This window comes from Scyliorhinus canicula, chromosome 1 (assembly GCF_902713615.1).
Source record: "Scyliorhinus canicula chromosome 1, sScyCan1.1, whole genome shotgun sequence".
NCBI lineage: Eukaryota > Metazoa > Chordata > Chondrichthyes > Carcharhiniformes > Scyliorhinidae > Scyliorhinus > Scyliorhinus canicula.
In genome coordinates, this window is record NC_052146.1 from 295,501,667 (window position 1) to 295,518,163 (window position 16,497).

General features: G+C 46.3%; 1 protein-coding gene across 4 annotated transcripts in view; it reads left to right on the forward strand.

Annotated features, from left to right (window-relative positions):
- Nucleotides 1-16,497, forward strand: part of tarbp1 (TAR (HIV-1) RNA binding protein 1) — a 243,973-nt gene that overhangs the window by 16,586 nt on the left and 210,890 nt on the right. For all 4 annotated transcript variants that reach the window (XR_005462805.1, XM_038815663.1, XM_038815672.1 and 1 more), the window contains exons 4-7: nucleotides 8,244-8,392; nucleotides 9,041-9,093; nucleotides 9,182-9,279; nucleotides 12,568-12,703. Coding sequence is in view for 3 of the 4 variants with exons in the window: in XM_038815663.1 (XP_038671591.1) it covers nucleotides 8,244-8,392; nucleotides 9,041-9,093; nucleotides 9,182-9,279; nucleotides 12,568-12,703 (436 nt within the window). In the remaining variant the exon portion in view is untranslated. The remainder of the gene's footprint in view (nucleotides 1-8,243; nucleotides 8,393-9,040; nucleotides 9,094-9,181; nucleotides 9,280-12,567; nucleotides 12,704-16,497) is intronic.

Consider the following 16,497-nt stretch of genomic DNA (forward strand, 5'->3'; position numbering starts at 1 on the left):
GAGGCTGATAATTCTGTGTGGAGTGACTCACGTCTTGACTCAACAAAGCACTTTTACCATCTACAAGGCATAATGTGATGGAAAACCCTTCACTTGCCTGGATGAATGCAGCCCCAACAATACTTGAGAGAAGCTCAACACACCCAGGGCAAAGTAATCCACTTGATTGGCGCCCATCCACCACCTTAAATATTCACTCCCTTTATTGCCCACGCACAATGGCAGCAGTGTGCATCACAAAATGCACTACAGCAACTAAATGAACTCTTGCAACAGCACCTCCCAAATACAAGACCTCTATCACCTAGAAGCCGAGCAGCAGCAGATACATGGGAACACCACCACTTGCAAATTTCCTCCCAAATCTCACACCTTGGTAATATTTCACCCCTCCTTCAATGTTGCTGGGCCAAAAATCTGAAACTCCCTTCCTCACAGAACTGTGGGGGGAGTATTTTCACCACACGGACTACAGCAGTTCAAGAAGGTGGCTCACTACCACATTGAGCAATTAGTGATTGGCAAAAAAAGCTGACTTCGCTTGTTGCTAAAAATAAATTTAGAGTACCCAATGTATTTTTTCCAATTAAGGGACAATTTAGCGTGGCCAATCCACCTAACCAGCACATCTTTGGGATGTGGGGGCCAAACCCACGCAGACACGGGAAGAATGTGCAAACGCCACACGGACAGTGACCCAGAGCCGGGATCGAACCTGGGACCTCAGCAGCGCTAACTACTGTGCCACCGTGCTGCCCATAAAAAGCGTGCAGAGGAGATTCACGAGGTTAATCCCAGAGCTGAAGGGGTTGGATTATGAGGAGAGATTGAGTAGACTGGGACTGTACTCGTTGGAATTTAGAAGGATATGGGGGGATCTTATAGAAACATTTAAAATTATGAAGGGAATAGATAGGATAGATGCGGGCAGGTTGTTTCCATTGGCGGGTGAAAGCAGAACTAGGGGGCATAGCCTCAAAATAAGGGGAAGTAGATTTAGGACTGAGTTTAAGAGGAAATTCTTCACCCAAAGGGTTGTGAATCTATGGAATTCCTTGCCCAGTGAAGCAGTTGAGGCTCCTTCATTAAATGTTTTTAAGGTAAAGATAGATAGTTTTTTAAAGAAAAAAGGTATTAAGGGTTATGTTGTTCGGGCCGGAAAGTGGAGCTGAGTCCACAAAAGATCAGCCATGATCTAATTGAATGGCGGAGCAGGCTCGAGGGGCCAGATGGCCGACTCCTGCTCCTTTTTCTTATGTTCTCATTACACGATGAAGAGTAAAATAAAAGCAAAATACTGTGGATGCTGGACCCTGAAACAAAAATTGGAAAATCTCAGGTCTGGCAGCATCCTTTGAGATAAAAGAGAGTTTAACATTTGGAGTCTGTGATTCTTCAGATGAAGACTAATAGGTTAAAGTCATTCATTAAGGTTGCGGATGATAGTAAATTGCTAACTTTGAGAGTTATCGGATCAGTCTACTCATGGACTGTTAATTGTCCTGCATGATTCCTTGTTATAAATATGTCTTAACTGGGGCACCCAACTGATTTTGGATTACTCTTTAGTTGCCATCAATAGACTAAAATAATCTAATTGAACAGCAATGGGGGCAATTTTCGTCATTGTTTATGGTCCCTGTATTCGTGCATGCTTTTTCATATCCCTTCAGAAAAATGCTTTCATTGATCAGAACTGTTGCACCTAATATCCTGATTCAGAACTCTCAACTTATTGTTATGGTTAATTATTTTGAACACCAAGCTGTGTTGCCGTTCGATGTGTCAGTATGGTAACCATTCACAATTGCTACTCTATTCAGTTCCTGAGATTATTCTTTTAAAGGAAGATGGTTTGGTGGCAGAGGTTGGCTGTTTTCTCTACAACTAGCACGATTTGCTTGGAAGTGTGAACTTTCTGAGAGTGCACTTAATTATTTCCAGATATGGGGTCAACTTTCACTTGCGTGATGACTCAACTCTGAGTCATTTGTGGATCAGGAGGAGGCCATTTGGTCCAACGAGTCCACGCTGGCTCCCCATAGAGGAAATCCATCCTGTCCCAAAACCAGAGCAGAAAATACTGGACGATCTCAGGAGGTTCTAACAGCATTCTTGGAGAGAAAAGGGAGCAAACATAGACATAGAATAGTACAGCACAGTACAGGCCCTTCGGCCCACAATGTTGTTTTTGTGAGGGCCACGAAGAATCCAGCACGAGTTTTCACTCCTCTCTCTCTCTGCTGGTTCCAAACTGGCCAGCTCTATTTATGCAGGGAGTCTGCTAATGATTTCTCCGCCCCCCCTCATTGGGGAAGCTCATCCTCCCACAGGATTGTGGGATTATCATTAGTCCCCAGCCATTGGTAAGCAGGCAGGTTATAACAGTTGTGCTGACCATTTATCCTAATTTAAGATCAACCTAGCGTACACCCCTTCAATTTACGCTGTCCATGTGCCTGTCCAAGAGTCGCTTAAATGTCCCTAATGACTCTGACTCCACCACCTCTGCTGGCAGTGCATTTCACGCACCCACCACTCTATGTGTAAAGAACCGACCCCTATCATCTCCCCTATACCTTCCTCCAATCACCTTAAAATATTGTCCCCTCGTGACAGCCATTCCTCCCTGGGGAAAAGTCTCTGGCTATCCACTCTATCCATGCCTATCATCACCTTGTACATCTCTATCAAGTCACCTCTTTTCCTTCTTCGCTCCAGTGAGAAAAGCCTAAGCTCCCTCAATCTTTGTTCATAAGACATTCCCTCCAATCCAGGCAGCATTCTGATAAATCTCTTCTGCACCCTCTCCAAAGCATCCACATCCTTCCTACAATGAGGCGACCAGAATTGGACACAATATTCCAAGTGTAGTCTAACCAGGGTTTTATAAAGCTGCAGCAAAACCTCACGGCTCCTAAACTCAATCCCCCTGTTAATGAAAGCCAACACACCATACGCCTTCTTAACAACCCTATCAACCTGGGTGGCAACTTTGAGGGATCTATGTATGTGGACCCCAAGATCCCTCTGTTCCTCCACACTTCGAAGAATCCTGCCTTTCACCCTGTATTCAGCATTCAAATTCGACCTTCCAAAATGAATCACTTCACATTTATTCTAGGTTGAACTCATCTGCCACTTCTCAACCCAGCTCTGCATTCTGTCAATGTTCTGTTATAACCTGTAACAGCCCTCAAAACTATCTACAACTCCAGCAACCTTCGTGTCATCGTCAAACTTACTAACCCATTCTTCCACTTCCTCATCCAAGTCATTTATAAAAACCACAGAGAGCAGAGGTCCCAGAACAGATCCTTGCGGGACACCACTGGTCACCGCCCTCCAGGTGGAATTACTATCCATCCACTACCACTTGCTGTCTTTCGGCTAGCCAATTCTGTATCCAGACAGCCAAATTTCACTGTATCCCATGCCCCCTGACTTTCTGAATGAGTCTACCATGGGGAACCTTATTAAATGCCTTACTGAATTCCATATACACCACATCCACTGCCCGACCTTCATCAATGTGTCTCGTCACATCCTCAAAGAATTCAATGAGGCTTGTGAGGCGTGACCTGCACCTCACAAAGCCATGATGACTATCTTTAAGCAAACTATGTTTTTCTATATAATCATAAATCCTATCTCTCAGAATCCTTTCCAGTATTTTGCTCATCAAAGACATAAGACTGATTGGTCTGTAATTCCCAGGGATTTCCCTGTTCCCTTTCTTGAACTGGGGAACAATATTCGCCTCCCTCCAATCATCCCGTATTACTCCAGTGGAGAGTGAGGATGCAAAGATCATCGGCAACGGCGCAGCAATCTCCTCCCTCACATGCCGTAATAACCGTGAGGACTTATCTGTCCTGAAGCTTTAAAAAATTTCCAGCACATCCTCCTTCTTAATATCAACCTGTTCAAAACTATTAACCTGGTTCATGCTGTTCTCATGAGCAACAAGGTCCCTCTCTCTAGTGAATACTAAAGCAAAATAGTCATTTAGGGCCTCCCCTACCTCCTCAGACTCTAGGCACAAGTTCCCTCCATTATCCCTGATCGGCCCTACTCTCACTCTGATCATCCTTTTATTTCTCACATAAGTGTAGAATGCCTTGAAAATCGCTTATTGTCACGAGTAGGCTTCAATGAAGTTACTGTGATAAGCCCCTAGTCGCCACATTCCGGCGCCTGTCCGGGGAGGCTGGTACGGGAATCGAACCGTGCTGCTGGCCTGCTTGGTCTGCTTTAAAAGCCAGCGATTTAGCTCGGTGAGCTAAACCAGCTCCTTGGGGTTTCCCCTAATCCTTCGCGCCAGGGATTTTTCATGCCCCCTTCTCACTCTCCTAAGTTAATTTTTAAGTTCCTGCCTGGCTACCTTGTAACCCTCTAGAGCCGTGCCAGATCCTTGCTTCCTCAATCTTACGTAAGCTTCCTTCTTCCTCTTGACTTGAAGCTCCACTTCTCTTGTCATCCAAGCCTCCTTCACCTTACCATTTCTTCCTTGTCTCAGTGGGACAAAACTATTCAGCACTCACAGCAATTGCTCCTCAAACGACCCCCCCCCCCCCATTACTGTTATCCCGAACAGGCGCCGGAATGTGGCGACTAGGGGCTTTTCACAGTAACTTCATTTGAAGTCTACTCGTGACAATAAGCGATTTTCATTCATTTCATGCATGCCCCTGAGAACATTTGTTCCCAATTTATGCTCCTCAGCTCCTGCCCAATAGCAGTATGATTTCCCCTCCCCCAATTAAATACCTTCCCATATTGTCTGTTCTTATCCCGCTCCATGACTATGGTAAAGTTCAAGGAGTTGTGGGCACTGTCACCGAAATGCTCTCCCACCGATACATCTGACACCCGGCCTGGTTTGTTGCCAAGTACCAAATTCAATATGGCCTCCCCCTAGTCGGCCTATCTACATATTGAGTCAGGAATCCTTTCTGGACACGCCTGACGAGATCTGCTCCACCCAAACCATTTGCATTAAGGAGGTTCCAGTCAATATTAGGGAAGTTGAAGTCACCCATGAGAACACATCTGTTACTTCTCACCTTTCCAAGATCTGCCGCCCAATCTGTTCCTCCATCTCTCTGCTACTTTTTGGGGGTCTATAGAAAACTCCCATTAAAGTGCCTGCTCCTTTCTTGTTTCTGACTTCCACCCTTACTGATTCTGTAGACAAATCCTCCTCTACTACCTCCTTTTCTGCAGCTGTGATGCACTCTCGAATTAACAGTGCCACTCCCCATCCTCTTTTACCTCCCTCCCTATTCTTCTTAAAACATTTAAACCCGGAACATCTAACAACCATACCTGCCCCAGTGAAATCCATGTCTCCGTAATGGCCACAACATTGTAGTTCCAAGTACTGATCCATGCTCTAAGTTCATCTCCCTTATTCTTGAAACAACACATCCCAGAGAGTGCAACTTTTCTTTGCTCACAGACTTGCTGCATACTATTTCTGCCCATTCAACAGCTACCCTATCCTCTGATCCGTAGCTCTGGTTCCCATCCCCTTGCCAAACTAGTTTAAACCCTCCCGAGGAGCTCTAGCAAACCTCCCACCCAGGATATTGGTGCCTCTCTAGTTTAGGTGCAACCCCAAAGCTTTGACAAAGAGTCATCCAAAACCTTAACCACAGCTCCCTTTTCTCTCCACCGATGCTGTCAGAGCTGCTGAGATTATCCAGTATTATCTGTTTTTGTTTCGGATTCCAGCATCCACAGTAATTTGCTTTTAGCATCCTGTCCCACCCCTTCGCTTGAATCATCACCACCTCTGTCAGATTGCTTGTCTGATATTCAGTGTTAGTCTGAGCTACAAAATCTTCCAGTTAAACATGGAACGACTGAGGTGACCATATTTAGCTGCTGCACAAACTGCATACTTTTGCTGCAAATTGCATTCCTCCCTCTGCTTCCTGTCATAGATGAATGTAAACTCTTTGCAACCTCTGGGCCCTATTTAACCCAAATCCATATACCTACACTTCTGTTTCCACCTCATCCCATTTGCTACTGAAACCTTCATCCAGCTCCACAGACTCGACTATTTCAATCCTTTCATCCTCCATTCTCTTAAACTGTAGCTCATTCAAAACTCTGGCACCATATTCTATCTTGTATTGTCATGTGAGAGTACCTTTAAGAAATGGGTGTTTATCAAATAGCTGCAGTGATGTCAAAGTGTGAGTGGAGCTGGGCTGTCTGTCTGTTTCTACTTTCGTTTTTGAGCTGGCAGCTACAGTGTGTGTTTAGTTTAGTTTTCAGAGTTGGAGCTGCATCTAGCCAGACAAGGTGTAATTTTGATCTCTCTGCATGAAAAGAATGTCTTCAGATCACTTGCTAATTTAAAAGTGATAACTGCTCTCAGTAGATAATGTAAATCTGCTGTCTTTGTTAAAGAGGGTATTTGACTTGTGGATGTTGCTAGGAAAGATTAAGGGTTACTTATAGAGTACTGTATTCTTTGGGGGGAGTATTTGAGTTGATAGTTGTTGAAATGTTTACTGTGTGTTTATAAAATGTTAACTGGATTCATAGAATAAACATTGTTTTGTTTTAAAAGTACTTTCGATCTCTGTTGCATCACACCTGTAAAGTAGGTCCTTGTGGTCATAACCAAAATCTATTCAAGGTTGTGGGTCAGGTGAACTCCATGATACACTTTGGGGTTCTCTAAACTCTGGCCTGTAATAGTATATAGCACTGCTCAACCGTAACCCGAGTCCTCACTCAACATCATTGACCTTTTGGACCTCAAAACCTCAAATTTCAAATTTTTTTAAATTTTAGTACTCCTACCCCCCTATGCCTCTATTCTTATTCAGCCCCAACACCCTCTTCCCCACCTACAACCACACTCTCTTTCCCCACATGACCGTTGTTCCTTAGATTTTTGGCTCCTTCTACATCGTACCCTCTCTTTGCCCCACCATTAGTGATTGTGCCTCAGCTATGTGAGGTTCTTTCTTTTTAATTTTAGAGCACCCTATTCTTTTTTTTCCAATTAAGGCAGCAATTTAGCATGGCCAATCCACCTACCCTGCACATCTTTTTGGGTTGTGGGGGTGAGACCCACGCAGACAAGGGGAGAATGTGCAAACTCCACACCGACAGTGACCCGGGGCCGAGATTGAACCCGGGTCCTCGCCACCGTGAAGCAGCAGTGCTGACTAATGCATTACCATGCTGCCCGAGCGAATTAAGCTTCATACTGGTATTCCCCTTCTTTAATCCATCCACATCTCTACTCATTCCCCTCAGTTGAGGCCCTTTTTGATCCTGTTTTGGTTGGGCATCAGTTTTTAGTCTGCAGAGTGCTTTGGGCTGCTTTTCTACATTAAAGGTTTGATATAAGTGTAAATTCCTGCGGTTATATTAAAACAAGGTCTGCAGGGAAAAAATGGCTGCAGCACATCAAACTTTACCGAACTTTTCAAAAGTGCGTAACTCAGGCAATATACCCAAGCTCTTAAGCACTTCGAGACCCCTTGCTTCCATGTCGTTTATTCCTAAATAGACTATTACCAATAAGTTCTGCTCGCTGCAAGAGCTAATCCATGCTCTGTTGTTTATAACCAAAGCCTTAAAAGATCAATCACTTTAATAAACTCGGTATGTTGTAAATACAGAGAAAAACAGGCATTTCTTCTATTCTATATTAAAATAAACGTCACCTCGTTGGAACATGCATTTTTGTCTGATTTATTTTTTAAATTTACTATTTTGAATCACCCTTGGTAGGAGGGGGAGGTATGTGTATCTGAACAGTCTGACTGAGTTTGGGTCAATCAACAAGAGTATTGAAGAAAATCTGAGCTGAAAAAAATCTCCCAATTATGGGGCTTCAAATTTAGAACAAACTCTTAAATGGTGGAATTGTTGAATGGGTTAAACTGTCATCCATGTTTGTGAGTCAAGCAAATTGTTCGCAGACTTCTTTCCCCCAAATGGAAGTCATTAGCTGTTTCATTATTCGCTAGTATACAAAACTCAACTGGCTGTCTTCGCCTCGGACAGTGTGGAAATGATGACTATTTGATAGCGACAGAAAGGGGTATGGGAGTGAAGAGCGTTCAATCAAATTTGAAACATCATATATTTAAATGTATTGAGGATTGAGTTATCTAGCTTTAGATTCCGAATAGATAGTTGTTTTATTTTGGGGAATAGATTTGTGGAAGAAAAGCAGAGATTAAATGAATTATTTATATGTCACCTAGGTCGTGCACCTTTCCACACATCTTGGCTCCTTTGTGCTTATAAGCGAATGTTTGAAAGTGAAAACAAAACTGCAATGAAAGAAGGCCTGTTCCAGTTTCTGGATCTTGGTGTCATGAAATATCCTTTCAGAACTCGGGAACTGTGCGAGGTAGGTTTCTGAAATTTGCTACATTTGGCAAGCGAGAGCAAGTCGGCAGCAGTCTCCTGGTTTGCCGACAACAAAAATAATGAGAAAGGTCACATGTTTGGTCACGATGGGGGATGCTGGGTGTTGTTGCTTCAATAAAGGTTCTTGATCTGGGTCAGCATTAGATAATGGCATCCTGTTTCAAAGCCTGAATGTCCTGCTACTGAAATTTTCAGTGAGCAACATTCAAGAATGCTGTTTAGTATGTTATGTGACATAAGGGTGTCACATGGCTGCCATATGGTAGCTTTGAAATTGCTTTGATTTGCTAATATTCTTAATAATTCCTGTACCACCCTCCCCGGACGCCGGAAAGTGACGACTAGGGCTTTTCACAGTAACTTAATTGAAGCCTACTTGTGACTATAAGCGATTATTATTATTATTAATAATAATAAATTAATTTATAATATGAAGGATAATTTTACTTGAATGCAAACAATCCTGTATTCCTATTAAAAATGTACCTTTTAATCCTTTCTGACGTGTCTTCTCAACTTTCTTCTTTTGTTCCCCGTTTTTTCATTTCTCTGCTTTTCTTCTTTCCAATCAAACAATTTATTTTCGGGTTTCAAACTATACTAATTAAGCTTTTTTTTAAAATTTAAGTTTATCTGTGGGCCAGTGATGGATGCCATTTCTGAAAGTACATTTTACAGCAGGTAAATACTTTAGTTCCTTAATCTGACAGTCATTTGTGCAATTTGATCTTTATCTGCTCTGATATGGAATTGCATTTCTACTTTTAAGATCTCCAGATCAAGTCATTGGCAGCTGTCCTGTTCTAGCTGTGAAGTTACAGACATTTTTTGTTGATTTAGTGGAAAATGTGGCTGAAGAATTCAAAGGTAGGTTCTTGTGATCCCGATAACCTGTCTGTAAAAGATTGATTTAACTCCATCGTAATTCGATTTAAACTTACCTTTTGTGAAAAAGTCAAAGCTTTATTGATTTAGATCCATAATAATCTACATCATTCTATGGCTGAAGTAAACAACTAAACATTTAATCTGCTAAAATAGCTGCAATCTTAATAATAATAATAATAATAATAATCTTTATTGTCACAAGTAGGCTAACATTTATAAAAAAAATTTTTTAAAGTACCGAATTATTTGTTTTTTCAATTTAGCCTGGCCAATCCACCTACCTGCACATCTTTGAGTTGTGGGGGTGAAACCCACACAGACACGGGGGAGAATGTGCAAACTCCACACGGACAGTGACCCAGGACTGGGATTCGAACCCAGGTCCTCGGCTCCATAGACAGCAATGCTAACCACTGTGCCACGTGCCGCCCCACATGTAGGCTTACGTTAACGTTGGATTGGATTGCATTGGATTTGTTTATTGTCACGTGTACCGAGGTACAGTGGAAAGTATTTTTCTGCGAGCAGCTGAACAGATCATTAAGTACATGGGAAGAAAAGGGACTAAAAGAAAATACATAATAGGGCAACACAAGATATACAATGTAACTACATAAGCACCGGCATCGGATGAAGCATACAGGGTGTAGTTTTAATGAGGTCAGTCCATAAGAGGGCTATTTAGGAATGGTGATAGTGGGGCAAAAGCTGTTTTTGAGTCTGTTTGTGCGTGTTCTCAGACTTCTGTAGTTACTGTGAAAAGCCCCTAGTCGCCACATTCCTGCGCCTGTTTGGGTACACTGAGGGAGAATTCAGAATGTCCAAATTACCTAACAGCACATCTTTCGGGTCTTGTGGGAGGAAACAGGAGCACCCAGAGGAAACCCACGCAGACACAGGGAGAACGTGTAGTCTCTGCGCAGAGAGTGACTGAAACCGGGAATCAAACCTGGGACCCTGGCAGCTGTGAAGCAACAGTGCTAACCACTGTGCTACCACAGCTGTTGTACAGGAGTTGCGTGACTGTTGCCATATATCGATCCATAACCAAATGCCAGTCAGAAAATTCTGCAACACTTATTTATAGAAGAGAGGCATGTCTGGTCCCCATTGGAAGTGATACTATTGCTGCTGATGTACTGCACAGGCAACATTTTGCAATGAATGTGATCGCTTTTTGAAATGATAACCTGAGCCATGCTCATCATGTTTGTGGCACAATTTGAATAATAATCAGGGTCCTGTGAACATGAATCTTAACCCAAAACCTATTGCAGTTATTGGTTTCTCAAGCTTTCTCATGTCCTTGTATGGCTTTTGCTGGAGTAAGACTTTCCAAATGTTGTCTAGTACTTTTTTAGCAGGAATATAAGCAGGTTTTTTTTAACCAAGGAAAACATGACAGCTGTGCATTGATCCTGGTCTTCATCGGATACCCATGAATAGGTTACCAGATAGTCATCAGGAATGCAATCCCGCACTGACTTTCAGTATTCTCCTTTCCTCCCTGCCACTATTCCCTGATCTCACTCCCACTAACATTTCAGCTGTGATCCAGCATTGACACAAATTGAGGATTGAACTTGGTGAATTTTCTCGCCGATGCATTGCCTTATACTAGCATATTTACCGATTTGACCATTCCAGGGTATTCTATGATTCATCACTTTAATTTGATAAATCAGCAGGATATAATTATTTTGCAACCAGAGCAATTAAAAATCCCTTGTTTGTTTTCTCTGTTTGTTTGGTACTGTTTAAATAATTAGTGTATAATTAGTATGTAAGGAGTATCTACAGCATCCATCATCTGCAAGGCACAAGTTAGGAGTGTGAGGGACTACTCCCCAGTTGCCTGGATGAGTGCAGCTCCAACAACCTCAAGAAGGTTGTTGACCTGTTCAGGCCAAAGCAACTCGCTTGAGGGTTGGGCAGCACGGTAGCATAGTGGTTATCACAGTTGCTTCACAGCTCTTGGGTCCCATGTTCGATTCCCGGCTTGGGTCACTGTCTGTATGGAGTCTGCATGTTCTCCCCATGTCTGCGTGGGTTTCCTCTGGGTGCTCCGGTTTCCTCACACATTCCAAAGGTGTGCAGGTTAGGTGGATTGGCCATGATAAATTGCCCTTCGTGTCCAAAAAAAAAGGTTGTGTGGGGTTACTGGGTTACAGGGATAGAGTGATGGTGTGGGCTTGGGTAGGGTGCTCTTTCCAAGAGCCAGTGCAGACTCGATGGGCCGAATGGCCCCCTTCTGCACTGTAAATTCTATGATGATTCTACGATTGGCACCCCACCCACCGCCTTAAACTTGCACTCCCTCCACCACTGATACACAATGACAGCAATGTATGCAATCTACAAGATGCATTGCAGCAGCTCTTCCATCCTCTTTCAGCAGTTTCCAAACACACCACCCCTACCACCTAGAAGACAGCAGATGCATGGGAACACCATCACCACCCGCAGTTTCCCCTCCCACACACCAAACTGACTTGGAAATATATCGCCGTTCCATCTCTGTCGCTGGGTCAAAATCCTGGGACTCTCCAGCAGCACTATGGGTGTACCTACACCACATGGCTGCAGCGGTTCAAGAAGGTGGCTGACCGCCACTTTCTCAAGGGTAGACAAACAATGCTTGCCTAGCCAATGACATCCATGTCCTGTGAAAGAATAGAAAGAAACAATTGTAATTACTTTACGGCTAAATATAAAATAAATACCTGTAGTTACTATATAGCTAGATTATTAGTATAAAAATTAGTATGGTTTGCGAATGTTTTTCAGTTTGACTTGGTTGTGATTTGCTTGAACGCCCTTTTTTAAAAATAAATTTAAATTACCCAATTATTTTTTCCAATTAAGGGGCAATTTAGCGTGGCCAATCCACCTACTCTGCACATTTTTTGGGTTGTGGGGGCGAAACCCACGCAGACACGGGGAGAATGTGCAAACTCCACACGGACAGTGACCCAGAGCCGGGATCGAACCTGGGACCTCAGCGCCGTGAGGCGGTTGTGCTAACCACTAGGCCACCGTGCTGCCCTTTTGAACGCCCTTTTTAAAGATTTCTTGAATCCCCCATATGTGTCTGTACAAATGTATATTGAAATTCTTTACTATAAATGCATTATATCTTGCCTTGTTTGTGATCAAAACCTTGGAGCCTGGAAATAATTTCCAGTTTATTTCAGAGGTGCTGCTTGTTGTCATCATTTGAACTACTTTGTATTGAAAGCCAAACAAATGCCTATTTCCTTTGATTAGGTGACTTTCTCATGAAGTTGATTAAGAGCATGGCTGCCAAGCACTGGTGCGCAGTCCCTATACTCTTCATCTCTCAAGCTCTAGTGCACATCCCATCACGCAAAACATGGGGCGTAGAGGGGCTTCACGCTCTTCGGTAAGGATTATTGCAGATTAATTTTGTCTCTCTTGACAACAAAGACTCCTTGTTTTCCACGGAATGGAGTTCGTGGTTGAGGCTATGTCAACATTGGAGATTGGAATATAATTTTTTTTTTAAAAATAATTTTTATTCAAATTTTCACAAAATACCCCCATGTATACAAAAAATAAAAAATAAATTAACGCCCGTCATTAGCAAAGAACATGTATACATGTCCCTTCAGCCCAAAACAAAGAGACGGTCCCCCCCGGGCTGCTGCTGCTGCTGGCCTTTTTCTACCGTTCTGTCAGGAGATCTAGGAATGGTTGCCACCTCCTGAAGAACCCCTGCACTGATCTCCTCAGGGCAAATTTCACCCTGTCCAATTTAATAAACCCCGCCATATCGTTGACCCAGGCCTCCACGCTTGGGGGCCTCGCATCCTTCCACTGAAGAAGAATCCTCCGCCGGGTTAATAGGGACGCAAAGGCCATAACACCGGCCTCTTTCGCCTCTTGCACTCCCGGCTCCACTGCAACCTTTACACACCAATAATACCCACAGAGGTTGGGCATTGCCAGCCCCCCCCTATCCCTGCCCTGCTCCAAGAACACCCTTCTCACCCTTGGGGTCCCGTGCGCCCACACAAACCCCGTAATGCTCCTGTTAACCTGCCTGAAAAAGGCCTTCGGGATAAGGATGGGGAGGCACTGGAACAGGAACAGAAATCTCGGGAGCACCGTCATCTTGACTGATTGCACCCTACCCGCTAGAGACAGTGGCAACATGTCCCATCTCTTGAACTCCTCCTCCATTTGCTCCACCAGCCTTGTGAGGTTAAGCTTATGCAAGGCCCCCCAGCTCCTGGCCACCTGAACCCCCAAGTACCTGAAGCTCCTCTCCGCCCTTTTTAGTGGGAGCCTACCAATCCCCCCCTCCTGGTCCCCCGGGTGTACAACGAACAGCTCGCTCTTCCCCAAGTTGAGCTTGTATCCTGAGAAATCCATCCCCAAATTCCCTGAGAATCCTCATCACCTCCGGCATTCCCCCCACCGGGTCCGCCACATATAACAATAGGTCATCCGCATAGAGCGACACTCGGTGTTCATCCCCACCCTGCAGCAGCCCCCTCCAGTTCCTCGACTCCCTCAACGCCATGGCCTGGGGTTCAATTGCCAGCGCAAAAAGCAGGGGGGACAAGGGACACCCCTGCCTCGTCCCTCGGTATAACCGAAAATACTCTGACCTCCTCCTATTCGTGGCCACACTCGCCATCGGGGCCTCATATAACAGCCTCACCCACCTGACAAACCCCTCCCCAAATCTGAACCTTTCCAGCACCTCCCACAAGTACCCCCACTCAACCCATTCGAAGGCCTTCTCCGCGTCCAACGCCACCACTATCTCCGCCTCCCCTTCTACTGCCGGCATCATTATAACATTCAAGAGCCTCCGTATGTTAGTGTTCAGCTGCCTCCCCTTCACGAACCCCGTTTGATCCTCGTGGATAACCTGCGGCACACAGTCCTCTATCCTCGTGGCTAAAATCTTCGCCAACAGCTTGGCGTCTACATTTAAGAGTGAGATCGGCCTGTATGACCCACACTGCAGGGGATCCTTGTCCTGCTTAAGGATCAAGGAAATCAGCGCCCGAGACATCGTCGGAGGCAGAGCCCCCCTTCCCTTGCCTCCTTGAAGGTCCTAACCAACAGGGGGCCCAACAGGTCTGCATACATCTTATAAAATTCGGCCGGGAACCCATCCGGCCCCGGCGCCTTCCCCGACTGCATGCTCCCTATCCCTTTGACCAGCTCCTCCAGCTCAACCAGCGCCCCCAGTCCCTCCACCTGTCCCTCCTCCACCCTTGGGAATCTCAGCCGGTCCAAAAAGCCCCCATCCCCCCCTCCTCCGCTGGGGGTTCGGACTGATACAGTTCCTCATAAAAGTCCCTGAAGACCCCATTAATGTCTACCCCCCTTCGCACCACATTTCCTCCCCTATCCTTAACTCCACCAATCTCCCTGGCCGCATCCCGCTTGCGGAGCAGGTGCGCCAGCATCCTGCTCGCCTTCTCCCCATATTCACACACCACTCCCCGTGCCTTCCTCCACTGAGCTTCCGCCTTTCTGGTGGTCAACAAGTCGAACTCAGCCTGGAGACTACGCCATCCCTCAGCAATCCCACCTCCGGAGCCTCCGCGTATCTCCTGTCCACCCTCACCATCTCCCCCACCAGTCTCTCCCTCTCTCTCTGCTCTCTCCTCTCCCTGTGGGCTCGAATGGAGATCAACTCCCCCCTAACCACCACTTTCAGCGCCTCCCAGACCGTCCCCACTTGGACCTCCCCATTGTCATTGGCCTCCAGGTATCTCTCGATACATCCTTGAACCCGCCCACCCACCTCCTCGTCCGCCAGTAGCCCCACCTCCAAGCGCCAAAGCGGGTGCTGGTCTCTCTTGTCCCCCAGCTCGAGGTCCACCCAGTGCGGGGCATGGTCGGAAATGGCTATCGCCGAATACTCCGCATCCTCCACCCTCGCAATCAGCGCCCTACTCATAATGAAAAAATCAATCCGAGAATAGGCCTTATGCACATGGGAGAAGTATGAAAATTCCCTGGCCCTCGGCCTCGCAAACCTCCATGGATCCACCCCTCCCATCTGGTCCATAAACACCTGGCCTCCTACCCGTCCTGGATCTGGATCGATCCAGTGGCGGATCCAGCACCGTGTTGAAATCCCCCCCCCCCATTATCAGACCCCCCCGCCTCCAAATCTGGAATCCGGCCCAACATGCGCCGCATGAAACCCGCATCATCCCAATTCGGGGCATATACATTGACTAGCACCACCCGCTCCCCCTGCAGCTTGCCGCTTACCATCACATACCTCCCGCCGCCGTCTGCCACCACATTCGCGCCTCAAACGACACCCTCTTCCCCACCAGGTTCGCCACCCCCCGATTTTTTGCATCCAGCCCCAAATGAAACATTTGGCCTACCCATCCCTTCCTCAATCTAACCTGATCCGCCACCTTCAGGTGCGTCTCCTGAAGCATAGCCACATCCGCCTTCAGCTCCTTCAAGTGCGCAAACACGCGGGCCCGTTTGACCGGCCCACTCAGTCCCCTCGCATTCCAGGTTATCAGTCGGATCAGGGGGCTACCTGCCCTCCTCCGCCGTCGACTAGCCATTACCCTTCCTCAGTCCGCCATGTGCCCGCGTCCCCCACTCAGTCCGTTCCCCACGGCGACAGACCCCCATCCCGACCCCCTCTACATGCTCCAGCTCCTTCTTGGCCATTCGGGGCAGCACGGTAGCATGGTGCATAAATGCTTCACAGCTCCAGGGTCCCAGGTTCGGTTCCCGGCTGGGTCACTGTCTTTGCGGAGTCTGCACGTCCTCCCCGTGTGTGCGTGGGTTTCCTCCGGGTGCTCCGGTTTCCTCCCACAGTCCAAAGATGTGCGGGTTAGGTGGATTGGCCATGCTAAATTGCCCGTAGTGTCCTAAAAAAGTAAGGGTGAGGGGGGGGTTGTTGGGTTACGGGTATAGGGTGGATACGTGGGTTTGAGTAGGGTGATCATTGCTCGGCACAACATCGAGGGCCGAAGGGCCTGTTCTGTGCTGTACTGTTCTATGTTCTATTCCAGCAGCAACTCGGTCCCCCCCCCCCCCAAAGCTAGGGCCCCCCCTAGCTGCGTAACCCTTTCCATTGTACTCCAGTAAGTCAGCCGACTCCCGGCTGCTCTCGCCACCCCAATGACCCTCCCCAATTCAACACCCCCCCCCCCCCCCCCCCCAGATGCCGGCCCC